Source organism: Rissa tridactyla, chromosome 6 (genome assembly GCF_028500815.1).
Source record: "Rissa tridactyla isolate bRisTri1 chromosome 6, bRisTri1.patW.cur.20221130, whole genome shotgun sequence".
NCBI classification, from domain to species: domain Eukaryota; kingdom Metazoa; phylum Chordata; class Aves; order Charadriiformes; family Laridae; genus Rissa; species Rissa tridactyla.
In genome coordinates this window covers 62,224,950-62,239,138 of record NC_071471.1, presented here as the reverse complement: position 1 = coordinate 62,239,138, position 14,189 = coordinate 62,224,950, and the positions used below count along the sequence as shown (strand labels likewise).

Genomic DNA, 14,189 nt, shown 5'->3' with positions numbered 1-14,189 from the left:
CTCGCAGACTGAGGGCTGTTACTGCACATGGGGCTTGAACACCTACTATGAGGTGCAAGGAGAGCAACTTGGGATGGTAAGAGTTGCTATGAGATTTTTAGGGAAGGGGAAAGGGAGGAATCAATATGGTTTAGGAAGGACAAGTGTGGGAAAATAGAGGGATAAGTAAACAGAAAGGTCCAGCCCTTTACAAACCAATGCCGGTCACACCCTGTGCCTGAGCAGCACCATCTGCCCCGTCTTTTCCTTAAACTCTCTTTTCCTGGGTGAGGGGCTCTCTGTTCTGAGTGCATAGAGATCTGAGTACCAGCAACACTGCCATTAACGCAACCAACACTACTGAAAACATCTCAGTACCTGGGACCAGAATCACCCTGGGCACGGAGAGCACGCGGCCTCCAGGCCAGCAGCTAAAGAACAGGGGCAGCTCTTTCACCAGCTGAGCGACAGCAGTGATTTACCCCGTGAATGGATGCACTGTGCACTGCGCTGCTGCACAACAGCAGCTCTTTCAAAAATTATGCCAGGATAAACACATGGCATAAACAATCGATACAACAAATAATGATCTGCAAGAACAAAGAGGCCAAACTTAAGGCCATCTGCACAATGCTGTTCCTAGGAGCAAATGTAAAGCCAGCTTGTTTCAGTGATGGAAAGCATCCTCATTGCCTGAACAGCAGCAACTGTATTGAAGGAAACGCTTCTCAAAAAAGGTGAAAATAAGTTTCAGCAAGACACAACTGAAGTCTGCCATTTCTGCTTGGCCAGAGTAAGAAGCATATGTCAAAATCAAAAAATAAAGTTATCCTAAAAGAAAGATTTGCTCAAGTACAAAGAGAAATAACAGCTAATGAGCAAGCAGCTCATGATCTTATTCACATTAAAAGAATCAATATTTGCTCTTTTCTGGTGTACTACATAAACTTCACTGAAACACCTTCATATCAATTAAACAGAAATACACCAGCTAGAAGTGTGCTGCAGCTCGAAATCAGCCTTACCCAGAAAACAGTTTACTAAGGAAAAACTCATTCCAGTTCACCATGTGGACAACTCCAGCATCACTTCACCAAAGGACTGTTCAAACACCCAAAAACACCAGAGCAAGGCAAGCACTACTGTAGAGAAATAATAATCACAGGTAAAATGAACTGACTCTTTTCGCCACAAGTGATGTCCAAAAAAGATAAATCTTAAACTCACAGTAGCAAATAAAGGATCCTCTATGGACTACTTGCAACTGCATTGAAAGGACAAGCATCCTCAGGACAATTAAACTAGAAAGGTGGTGGGGCTTGGGGTTAGTTGGGTGGGTTTTTTTGGGAGGTAGGTTGCCTTTTTGGTTTTTTTTTTTTTAAATACTATATTACACTGCAATTGCAATGGAAAAAAAGCAACTGAAGTTCAAAGTCTGCCAAGAAAGCAGACAGAAACTGCATGTACTAGCTGGCTTGACAATAGAAGATTTTAAAGCAGAAGTAATGCCCATATGAAATACATAAGGCAGTTTCTCTATAAATAACCATCGTAAAATGGTTAGTTACATCCTAGTATGTAGTTTTTAAAAACTTGTATTTTAAAAGCATAAAAGATAAAAATTTCAGACAATTAACACACATTTTTCAGATAAAATTGTTTGTAAAGACTCACAACTACCTTGCATTTCAAAACATTGTTAAAAATACAGCTAAGTATACACCTCAACAATCCTTAAAAAAGGTGGGATGAGCAACCACCTCACTGTTGTTCTCATGTGCACAAAGACTAAATGTTATAGTATGACAAAGCTAAATATACCTGCTGAAAAAAACCAGCATTATGAAATGACTAATGTTTTCTGCATAATGAGGCAGAATTATAGTCCCATTACATGGCCAACCTTGAAAGCCTGTTATGACAAGAGGACCAAGTTACATGCCCTGACTTACGTAACTCTGAAAACTCTTCTTGGCTATTTAAAAAACAAAATACGGCTTCATGAAAAAAATATAAAAGTACACACAAATTAACAGTCGTATAGGGCAATAGCAAAGAGGCTTCAGTGTCTCCTATCACTAATTCACTCAGAAGGCAGCACTGTTGGATGGCAGACACAGTTTCTAATATAGCCTGTTTTCCACTGGATTAACTCCGTGCCTGTCCATGCTTAAGCAGATTGAAAATTATGAAATCCTTCACAACATGATAAATCCTGGGCCAGATGACACAGCAAGGGGATCAAGACTCTTATGGAAAGCACAAGGAAGAGGAGAATGCAAATATTAGTGGGACTTCAGGCTGGTGTGTCAGAACAGTGCTTGTAAACTAATTTCTGAAGAATAATTATCCGAAATCAGCAATGCTGGGAACAAGCTACAAATAGTTCCCATAACTTTGGTAGTTATTCATGTCTCACTAGGTTTTCTGCTGGCAAAAAAAAGAAAAGAAAAAAAGGCAAAAGAATTTTTAGTCTGTCTATAAAACTCTTTGGGATAATTGTCCTGATTTTAGGAAAAAATTCAAAACACTTTTACAGTTTCAGAATCTTTTCCCTCTCTCTGAGATGTGAGAACGTCACTGTAACAGACAGCCTGAACTTTTTGCTGTGCATTAGCAACTGCCCAGAAGAAGAGTTAAGCAGTCAGAGCTATTTTGAATTATTACTGCAAAACTATAACTTACACAGAAGAACTACTGAGTAGAAAGAATGCAATTTTAATATGGTCACAAGTGACTTATGTACCAAAGTTAAAATACTCATACAAGTAAGAAATAAGCACAGCTAAATATTTAGAATTTGCAGAACGTGCAACAGGATTTAGTTATGGGAACCACTCAAAAACACAGAAGCTAAGCTCAACTGAAAAGAAAGACTCAAAAACTGGTCTAAAACAAGCTTCAACAAGACACAACAGCAAAACATGTTTTATTTATTGTTTATAACTGAAAGTAACAAATCTAAATAAAATTAAAAACCTGTTCAAACAACATTTCAAACATGTGAAACATGTAGGAGAAACAGTCTTAGCAAGGGCTCAAGGCAGGATTTGAGCTGGGCGGAAGAATAAACCAACAGGAACCGCGTGAAGTGCCAAGACAAAGGTGAAGCCTTGCACCCAGCAGGGAATAACCCTGTGAAGCGGTACAGCCTCGCGCCAGCCTGTGAGGAAACAGCTCTGCAGGGAAGGACCAGGGGATCCTGCTGAAGCTGAACGTGGGGACACATCTTGGATCCTGTCCGTTTTGAGCGTGGAACAATTGTGCTCGCTCTCAAATAATAAAGGCTAACCACTGACCGGGCTGCATTAGCAAGGGCAGTCCTGAGGGAAATTATTATTTCCTTCTGTTCACCACTTACGAAAATATTCAAACAGTTAAAATAGTTGCAGCGTTGATATTTCATAAAAAAAATAAAAGCTGGACTTCTAACAAGCTGTCAGTATTTACTGGAATTACACTTGGGGCATCATCCCAATAAGCTCTGTGAGTAAATCAAAAAGGCAGGACTACTTAATCATTATCCTAAAGCCAGTCTAAAGAAAATATAATCAGGAGGAATTTGACTAGCTGACAAGATGAAACTGCGTCCCCACAAGAGCTTTCACAGGATTCAGAACCTAGACACCAAAGCTGAAGCCGGCCAAAATCCAGTTCTTCACCCTTCCTGCATCTCAAGAAAGCAACCAAAGAACTGGATCAAATAAGCAGTTGTTTTCTCTGACTTTTAGCGAGCAGCATAAACATATCAGTGTGTATATTTATTATGCTTCTGTTCACAACTTCATGCTTTTATCACATTATAATACAAAAATATAAAAATATTCTCAACCGCTGTGTTTGCAGGCATTAGCATGCCAACTAAGCCCAGGAACGCAACTTGGTTTCCTTCAAACTGCTGAAACAGGAGAAGGGTTCCTAGATACAAACAATGTAAAGAAATATTTCTCTATATTGTCAGGTTTGCTAAAAAAAGGGGAAACGAAATTCAGAGCATCACTGAAAAGCTTTGCAACTAACTAGTCATATAATAAGGAGGCACTATATTCAGCGTGGAACGAGTAGACATGAAGTGATGCAGCTGCACACATCTCGTTTGCTGTCTATGCTACTGAAAACCAAACAGGTGCAAGTGTTATGAAAAAGAGTTTCAAAGTAGTGAAGAAACCACAAATGATCTAAATATTGGGTAGATGGGGGAAGGGAAGAACAGAAGAGAGTCTCAGAGACATTCCAAGTCTGGTGTAGGCAGATTCCCCGAATTACAATCTAAAAATATTTCGCTTGCAGAACAGCCCTGACCAGATTCTCCATAGAATAAGAGTTGCATTCACAGACAGAAAACACAATATTTGGAGTCTTAAGAAACTTGCAGAAACTATGCAAATGTAATTTCAGCCACGTTGACAATATTATTTACATTTGCGCTGTGTGTGCTGAGAAGATTAAAAAAAATCCCAAACTGGCATAAGATGCAACCTTGCCTTTGCAAAGAAAATATTATCAACTTGATTGTGCAAAACAATTCCTTCAACACAACACGGAGGAACGCAATAAAACTCTCAATACAAGAAATGCAAAAGGCTTGCTAAAGTAACAGCCTGCAAATTGAAGCGTTTGCTTGGCCTCATCCCAAAACAGTTCCTCTGGTTTTCATCCTTCTCGTGCTGGCTGTCTGACTCACCAAAGCATTCGCATTCTTCCATTCTAATCTTCAACTTTTTGATCTCAGTGGAATGGACGATTTACCAGATATGGCGATGAAGCTGGAGTCCACCTCGTGAACTCATTTCCACAATTATCCCTCCAGACTGTGTTTTGGCAAAGCTTCCACATGGAAACCTTTCCATTGAGGTTTTATTTCATGGATGCCACCAGAGATTCAATAGCCAAATGAACAGGTAAATTCTGCTTTTGCACTCGGTTTTTAGATATATTCAGCACCTGCATAACAGTGACCTTTTGGTCAAGAACAACGTTCAAAGCAAGCTTGTGGACCTTGCTAAGGATGCGAAGCATTTATAGGTGTTTAAAGAAAAATGTGGTCAAGCCCTTGGAAGAAGGGTCTACTGAGAATTAGTAAAGGGACAAACTGCACCAGACTCAGGAAATCCCTGATATGAAAATAGCTGGATCTCAGAAAGGAGTCGGGTTAAGTCTCATATATACACTTGCCCTGTTTTATGCAAACTTTGCTTAGGGCTACAGTCAGTGGCAGGATACTGGGAAAGACGCACTCTGAAAATCTATCACCACCATTAGGTAGGATGCAATTTGTAAGAAAGAGTAGGTTCAGAAAGAGCAGGTTCAGAAAGAGCAACATAGAGTAGCTTTGCCATAAACAATCTCGCATCAATGAATTCTCACCACTATACATTAAAAACATAACAAAAAATTGCTTCAGGAAGGTGGGGCTGAGCTGATGCTACCAGGACTCCAATAAGCTACACAGGGTTTTGTAGAACAAGACATGGAAATCAGGGGGGAAAAGGAAGAAAAAGAGATTCTGAAAACATAACCTGATGCATTTTCAGTAGCTCCCTGCAGACGGTAATCTGTCCTTCTTCAAACCGCTTCTAGTGCGCTTCACATGCTTTTACACAACACGAGCAGCCCTACCCGTGAGGTTTCCCAAGTGAGCTGGCATCAGCCACACCAATTTTACAGCTCAGTGCGGGCAGAAGTAGCAGTCCTGGTCTCCCTGTTCCAGTTCACGCTCTCCCACCCCTCTTCCTACACCAGTTCCACTCTTATCTGAAACTTCACTCATTTCGACTAATTAAAGCAATAGGCTACAAAAGTAGCAAACCCATGACCATTATTCTGTTAGTTTGGTGAGATAAATCAGCTCACCAAGGAACAGCAAGAATGAAGGAGGCAAAAGGAGTGAGCAGCTGGGAAGCTTTGAGGAAGGCAGCAGATTCTGCCTCTTTCAGCATCATGAAGCTGTTACAGAGCAGCACAGCCATTTTACAAAACTCTCCCTAATTCAGCTGTGCTTGAACAGAACTTTTGGCTAAACATGCAAAAAAAAAAAAAAAACAACAGATTAAAAACCCCCACCTTGGAATATGTTTTCAGGTAAATGGATTTTTAAATATTTTTAGATCTTATTCACACAAATTATTTATATTTGAAAATGCAACAATGCACATCAAGACCTCAACTTACAATGCAGTCTATTAAAATAATTTCAATTGCATTAAACCTGTAGAAGCAATATATACGTGGCTAAAAAAAGTGCAAAGAAGTCCAATAAATGACTAGTAGCAATGACTTGCTAGGTGCCTAGAGCCTGAATTTGCTGAGTTACTAAAAGCTATCTTTTTCCAAAGCACAGGTAATATTTTCTTCATTTTTTGGTTTACTGAGTGAGTTCAGTTGAGTAAACTACCGTTTAAAACTAAGAAGCCTTCTGAATATTGAAAAGACAGGAAACCTCATTGTCATCATCCTACCTATAACACAGGAACTGGATGCAAGGGAAAGAGAGGTACTATATTCTGGAGAAAAAAAAAGACCAGAAACACACATATCTGTTTATTAACCATAGATAATAACACTTCCTCTTTCTCACTAAAATGTTTGTATTAAATGCAAAACAACTTTTCCCCCAGTGTAATCACCTCATGTAAGTTTGTGTTGTTTAACTACTAAAGACAGCTTAATGCCCAAAATAGAACCAAACTTTAGCTTTTGTCCCAGCAGCTCGGTGCTGGTAGGTTCACCTCTTCTAGGTTTTCCTCCAGACAGTACACACCGTAACAGGTCAGTTGTTCTAAAGCAGTTTCCAGGACCACTTAAAATCTGATCTACTATGTCTTTTGCAAACGACATTTTGTTAAATGTTTTACCTTCACTCAGGCTTTGAAGAAATGTTTTAGAGTTAGTTTCAGGTTTCCCAAAAAGGAATCTATTTCGAACAAGTATCAATGCTGTATGCTTGCCCAGCAAGCAGCAGATGTTCTAGATAAGCATTTCTAGAAACTTATTCTGAAATCACATGAGTATAGATTCTACATGTCATCTATCAAACAAGGAACACTACCACAGCATTAGAGACTATCAATTCAAAATGTAGATAGGAGAAGTAACAACGGGAGATTCTGATGACCTCACAGACATCTAAACACTACACAGACCAACAGAATTTGCAGGAAACATTAACAAAAGGCATGAAAGTAAAAGGCATGAAAACAGAGACAAGTAAAAAGTGATTTGAAAAAATAGTAGTAAAATATTAGTTTGTCATAAAGAGTTAACAGTTTTGTACAAAAATACGGAAGATCTACTTTATTCAGTCTAGCCAGCCTACACTCCATGATGTCTGATGTAGCAGCAAGCAGAAAATAACTAGTAAACTCGGATGCCTAGTAGAAGATGTCAAGACACCTGAGGAATCGACTACAACTTGCTGAAAGTAAAATACCAGCTTGGATGGAGGTTACCTCTCCAGGACTCTAAAGAATCCACCTCAAGACTAATCTTGCACAGTGTCTTCAGCAATGACTTAGTCAGAAAGCAAGGCTTTTCTAGCAAGCTAGAGGCATTGGAAGAAACGGGTAACTCAAAATAATGGAAACCGTATGAAATTTAGTAGTGTAAAAAAGAGTACATTTCTACCAGGATCTCAGGGTTGGCTGCTGGCAGAGAGGGAGAACAGAGAAGGCAAAGAGTGCAGGTATCTTAGGTGGTCAGAAGAGCATTTGATAAGTCTAACACAGCTGCAGTATGATCCAGATGCATGGACAGAGTTATCTCCAGCACGAAGAGGGAAACTCATCTGGAACGGTATATCCAAACTGATCATGCATCCTCAACATTCAAAACATAAGACTACACTGAGAATGGATAGCGAGGTGACGGAATGGAGATTTTATGCACGGCAAAAAATTGTGGTCTGAGTAATAGCTGGGAGAAAATATGACTGCTGTCAGCACATACAGTGTGAGAGTAAATGTACGCAACAGAGGGAAACTGCTGCATCTAGGAAAAGCAAAACATCACTGGCACAAAAATCAACCAGACATAGATATTTTGGGTGTTAGAAGAAAGGTCTCAGATCAGAGCACTTAAGATTCCAGGACCTACTTTCAATTGCTTTCAATGACAGTAGAAGGAAAATAAACTTTATTTTATAAGGCCGAAGACTAAGGATTCCTAGAAAAGTAATTAAGTGGGATGACTGCTTACAAATCAGGTGACCCTTTATTTTAAAGCAGCAAGGTCCTAAAGTTGGAGCAAGCAGCAAGGTCCTGAAGTCCATAACTATATGGAACTGATCTTTTGTGTTCAGTGGTAGTGAAAGCCATCACAAGTCTCTAGTACCAGGCTTCAATTCCATCACACTTGATGCTGTCTCTTTGAGAGAACAGTAGCAACATCCCATCTTTCAAGCTGAAGGCTGGGGTTTTAATTTATTTACTTTTTTTGTCCAAACCAAACTTTTGTAGCACATCTACCTCCAAAAGACAAAGTAAAGAAAACCCAGGATTCTTTGCATCGTTGCGTACCAGATTAGCAACACGAACACAGCGTAGCTATATGCTGCAGGACTCTTCCTTGCTGGACAAGTCAGCAGCTTACATAAGCTTTGAATTTTTAAAAATATGAACAAGCACACTATCTTACCATCAGATATGTGAGCCTTAGGCCTTAGAACAATGGGGTATTTTTAAAAAGAATTTGAAACGCTCCGCATGATATTGCTTTATAAAAGATAATGGCCCCATTTTACTTCCTGCTTTGCAGTAACAAAAATTTCTGTGTTATTTACAAGCTGATAATATAAGAGGGTTTGCCTGTCCACAGTATTTAGGAACTGTAGTATAAACATACAAGGGATTAAAATCATTGGGACTTAAAAGGCAAGGTGTTTTTTTTAAAGAGCACATGTAAAATATAGAGAAATAACAAGTGTTTAAAGAAACAGAGAAATTCCATTGGAAAGTAAGAAATACATTTCTCAGCAGTTTCATTTTTCAGTTGTTTCCAACTCAAACATTTCATCTTTCTACTAGAACAAAGACTCATGTGAGTGAGTGAGTAGAAATCAATTTCAAAAGTGAAACTATCATGTCTGTTTTTACTATTTGAGGAAAAAAGTTCTCAAATGTCTGTTTTGTATGTCTTGGCAGTTAAAATTATTTGTGTTATTTAAACATAGAAATCCTTTAATTAATTTATTTTTCAACTGATTCAATTGCAGGCAACCTATCCAAAGAAATTTACTTGGTATAAAAAAAGATGCTGTTCAACATAGCGATTTCCCGTAGAAATTCTTCATAAGGCTGACAGTCATCTTACATTTGTGCTTCTAAAATGCCCTCCACAATGGGGTGCTGACCCGTAACAAGGAACATGGGCATTATCACAATACAAATAAAGGCACGACTAACTGCTAGATACAGAGACAGAAGTAAAGTAGTTAATGTTCTCAAGCTAGGGTTTGATATGGAACTGACAACACTGCCTGTATAAAGACAGAATAAAAAACATACAAAAGAAAGCAGCAAGTCACATATATGCCTTCATGATACACATACCTACCAAATTCCTACATAAAACTGTTACACATGATCTCTTTCAAGACTACTGTGAACAAACACATACAGAAATTACATATTTTAATGTAGACCTAATCATAAGCATTCAACAACAAAAATAGTTAAGAAACAAAGAGGTTCCCGCAACAACGATAATGTCTGTAGTATCAAACACACCTACAAAAAGTTTCTAAAGGGCAACATCGAACACCGGAATGCAACAACTCATGAAAGTTTTTTCTTCACACACTAGTATTAATTTAAATTTATGTAGTACTATCCCCAGTTGAACCTTAGATGCTGACTCTTTGCTAGATTACCTTTAATAACTGAGCCACAGACAGACCCAGGTAAAGTACTGGCAATTGTGTAGTAACAGCTCAGCCAGCTACATCAGCCACAATTTCTTCAGCGTATGTAGAAACACACGGTATGTTGGCGTTTTTTTTTTTTTGCAAACATCAGCCTCATGGTTTCCAGCATGATTCCTTGATTAGTAAAAGATTCAAAGAGGCTGCTGGATTTAAACTGAAGTGTCAAAATAGGTCAAAATTATAATTCCTTAGTTCTCCCAGGGGAAATTCCCAGGATTGCTGAGATGCTCATGCCAACTCAAAAATCACGTTGATCAGAAAACACACCACATTAACCATTTAATATTTGCCTAGCAAAAGTGTGTTTCTGTGGCTACAGTTTCTGCAGCTGCTACAGGGAGCCAAAGGCTCAGACCAAGAGTCGACAGCCTCACTACGTTTCTTCTCTCCTGTTATCATGTCCAGGAGCTCTCTGTACCAGACAATGCTGGTAACGTGATTAGCAGTTTCAGACATGAGTTCCTGCCATCAAGAACATGTTATCTTATGTATCTTTCATATCAAAGTGCAGGAGAAAGAGGCAAACACTGCTGGTTTGAAAAAGACCTATTAGGGATCCAAACAAGCTTTGCCAAATTAGTGAGCACAGGGGCCAGCTTCAGTAACACTTAACATACTCATACACTGGCTTGGTTAACAGGAAAAAGGAAAAAGTCCCACATCACCTTTTAAAAGCAGGGCACAGGAATTATTACTCACAGTGTTACAAGGGCTTTTACAAGCTTTTTTTCCACACTTTAAGTCCGAGCAGTTTCTCAACTGCATGAAGTTTACGTGGTGTCCCCCCCCACCAAAGGAACTAAGCTATGCTTGGATTTTAAAAATCAGTGATACATAGAAAAAAAAAAAACTGATGGTAGAATCTCCCTTCTATGAGGCACATACATTGTTCAAATATTGCTTGACAACAGTGTGATAAAGAGATGTTTTCCACAAAGCAGAACCGGTTAGGAACAACTTAGGAGTTCTTGATATACAGCTATTCCAGCACATTTTTCGTAATGAACTATTTAAATTAATAACCCACTTTCATACTATTTCACCACCTTTCAAACTTTTGTAACAATGTTTGGAAAAACAAATATTATTCATTAAAAAGTCATAAGAATCATTAGCCATGCATACAACATTTGGTCACTTTATATTAAGAGTCCATGCATTAATATATTCATGACTTATAAAAGGTAGAGGCTTTCATGAATTGTTAACCTACATTATTAACTGTTACGGCATCCAACAGCTTGCTCACGGTAAGAGCATGTAGCCACCTATTCTACCTTGTATTACCATGGTCACACCCCTCTGTAACATGCCCATAATGTGTTTTTAACTTGCAACAGTTCATAAATGATTTATAAAGAAATCTTAAAATGAAATATGCCTCTATCTTTTTTTTTTTCTAAACCATCTGGGCTCTGAAGACGCAATATGTGAAAGCACAAGGCAAAGATGAAAACAAGATACATCCAATTTTAAGGTGATAGATGAAAAAGGGCATTTGTTGTTTTACAGAAAAAAAATAGAGAGAGATATCTCTCTCCAAGGTATCAATTACTCTCAATATACGCTAACAGTGCAACGGTATGATCAAGAGCATAATTTTATGTAGTTTTAAATGAAGAAGGGCACCTGGAGAAGTGGCAGTTTATGTATACTTAACCGAATTGCAAAATGAACATAACCATAGAATTAACTTTTCAATCAGTGTAATCACTTACCAATTTCAGCAGGTAGTTGCTTGATTTTGTTCTCTCGTATGCTAAGCATGGTGAGTTTTGACAAGTTTTTGATATCCTTTTCCACAGTAGTTATACGATTAAAGCGTAGGTAAAGAGTGGCGAGAGAGCTTAGCCTATACACCACCGAAGGGATTTCTCTAAGTTTGTTATGCCGCAGGTCAAGCATGCGCAGTTTCTTCAAGTTATCAAGAGAGTCAGGCAAACTGGTAAGAGAGTTTTCACTCAGGGCCAGTGTCATCAGGTTCACAAGACAGCCCACCTCTGCTGGTAGGGACTGCAGTTTGTTACTGTATAAATAAAGTTCTGTTAACTGCGTTAGCTCTTTGATAGCTGATGGAAGCATGTGTATAGACCTCTTGGACAAGTCCAAGCGCATTGAATTCTCTTCCCGGCATTTATTTAGCTCTTTGATCACTTCAGCATTGCTGGATTTTTTGCGGGTACCTGTGGCTGGATTAGGTCTTTTTATCGTATTGTCCACTGAAAAAGCTACCCCAGGCTGCGTGCTACTGGAGTCCTTCTTTCCATCTTTGGCATCTTTCCCTTTGGTCTTAGACTCCTTTTCTTTGCTCTCTTTCCCAAATCCTCCAGAGGCTTTGGCCTCCTTCTCCCTTTCTTTTGACGATGGGACTTTTGGATCCTTCTCTTTACAGTCCTTTTCTTTCCCTAGATTACTACTCATGGTGACTCAATGTTTAGCAAGCACCACATGAAATCCGATTCTGAAGTTCACAAGAACAATTCACTGTTGAGGCGACAAGGATCCTTAAAACATGCAAGCGTTGAACCAAGGGAGAAGCTTCGGAGGTGTGATACCCATTTGCTACATATTGGTTCTGAAGGCACTCTTTCCTAATCCTGGTATCAGGAGATTCAGCTGTAGAGATCAGAAGGTCAAATGCTCCGTATTGGTACTTCTGGAACATAGAGAGAAAAGAAGCCAAAGTTAGTGTAAATATAAAACTTAACTCCAGTTAAATGTTGAATGTTTCTACATCAAGCCTGTGCTCACTAATTCAGGTTGATGATTTGTCCTTCTCTTCAAACGTCAATGAAAAACCCAGTGCTAAAACAAAAATACTACACATATTGCGCAGAAGACCCACTGTGGTAGAAAAGCTACATTAATTAGTATACATGAGGAAAGAAAAATTACAGTTCTTAAACATAATACTGCCTTCAGTACTACATTTGAGTCACCATCTTATATCTTTGCTAGTTCTTAGCATAACACTCTGGTCATCAACATGAATGTTCCCTCTACCCTCAATGCCCAGTCAATAAAGATCTGCTATAATTTTACATGCCTCCCTCTTCAAACAAACCTGTACAGACTTATTCTTTCAGCACAAAAGAGTCTCAATTCAATCTACAATGAAATCTAATATGCTACTGTAACACAAACATTTCACCTCGAGATCTGCCTTCTGACCAGCTCTGAACTGCAGGTCTCTGCTTTTAACATGAAGCAGAATGTTGTCACCAGCTACACGTGGTTTGAAGACGCAAACACGAGAATTTTTAAAATAAACCTATCAAAAGTCAACTGAAAGCTCAGAAAAAATAATATGTATCAAGACAAGTAAAATTATGAAGGAGTTTCTCATGAGAGTAGGCTATGACATATCTTTAGACAGTATTTTTATTTAGACAATATTTAGACAGAATTTTCCCCCCTTTAATGACTATAATGCAGCCTAATAAGCTAACAGATGTCTGAAAGCTGTAGAGGCCCATTTTCTTTTTTACAAAATCACCATGCATCAGAGAAAGTAGCTTTGCTTCATGTTTCAGTTCAAAACACATGACATGCCCGAGAACTTCTCAATTCTGAATACTCTGGAGAAGATTTTGAATGTATCTTTGTGGAAGAAAATAAACAGTCAGTCAATGGCAACAATAATTTCATGCCTCCATGTTAGTTCACCTTTTAGCCTAGAATTAACTTTCCTTTGTTATGCAGCATTCACCGATGAAGAATGTTTGTATGTCAGAAGAGTACCCTGTTTCCCCGGCCACTGAGCTATGTTAAAATACCCTTAAAACCTCCACAGGAGCTGTGTTGCTGTCCTAGCATTCCATCTTCTGACACAAGTTCATAAAGCTCGTAATCAAAATTAATTAAATAATATTTTGCATACTTAAGCCATCATCAAGTACTAGAAATACAAACATTTTTCAGCGAAGCTCAAGTAACTATTTTTAATTGCACAGTTATGCTCTGTATGCTTGCCTTCCAAGTATAAACATGTGCCCGGAGAACACAAAGGAGCACACTTTCTTCAATATATTTGTTCACATTTAAAAAAAAAAAAGGTAAAGAACAATCTATTTAAGGATGGTAAGAAGGGCAAGCCACTTTACCTCAGCTGCAAATCAAGCTGTTTTAGTAACAAAGCTCAAAAGAGAATCTCCCCCAGGAGGTGCCTTCCAGTCCCTCACTCCGATTCATTACTGCTGCAGTATCACAAAGTGTGTGCTACAAACCCCATAATATCAAAAAAACCCTACTGCCTCCACTTACTGTGTTCTGGACAACTCTGTTGCAAAGG

At 38.7% G+C, this 14,189-nt stretch overlaps 1 protein-coding gene across 2 annotated transcripts in view; it reads right to left on the bottom strand.

Annotated features, from left to right (window-relative positions):
* SHOC2 (SHOC2 leucine rich repeat scaffold protein) overlaps nt 1-14,189 on the bottom strand; it is a 68,343-nt gene that overhangs the window by 28,180 nt on the left and 25,974 nt on the right. For both annotated transcript variants that reach the window (XM_054207497.1, XM_054207498.1), the window contains exon 2: nt 11,617-12,554. In XM_054207497.1, the coding sequence (XP_054063472.1) occupies nt 11,617-12,319 (703 nt within the window). In that variant the 5' untranslated portion in view covers nt 12,320-12,554. The remainder of the gene's footprint in view (nt 1-11,616; nt 12,555-14,189) is intronic.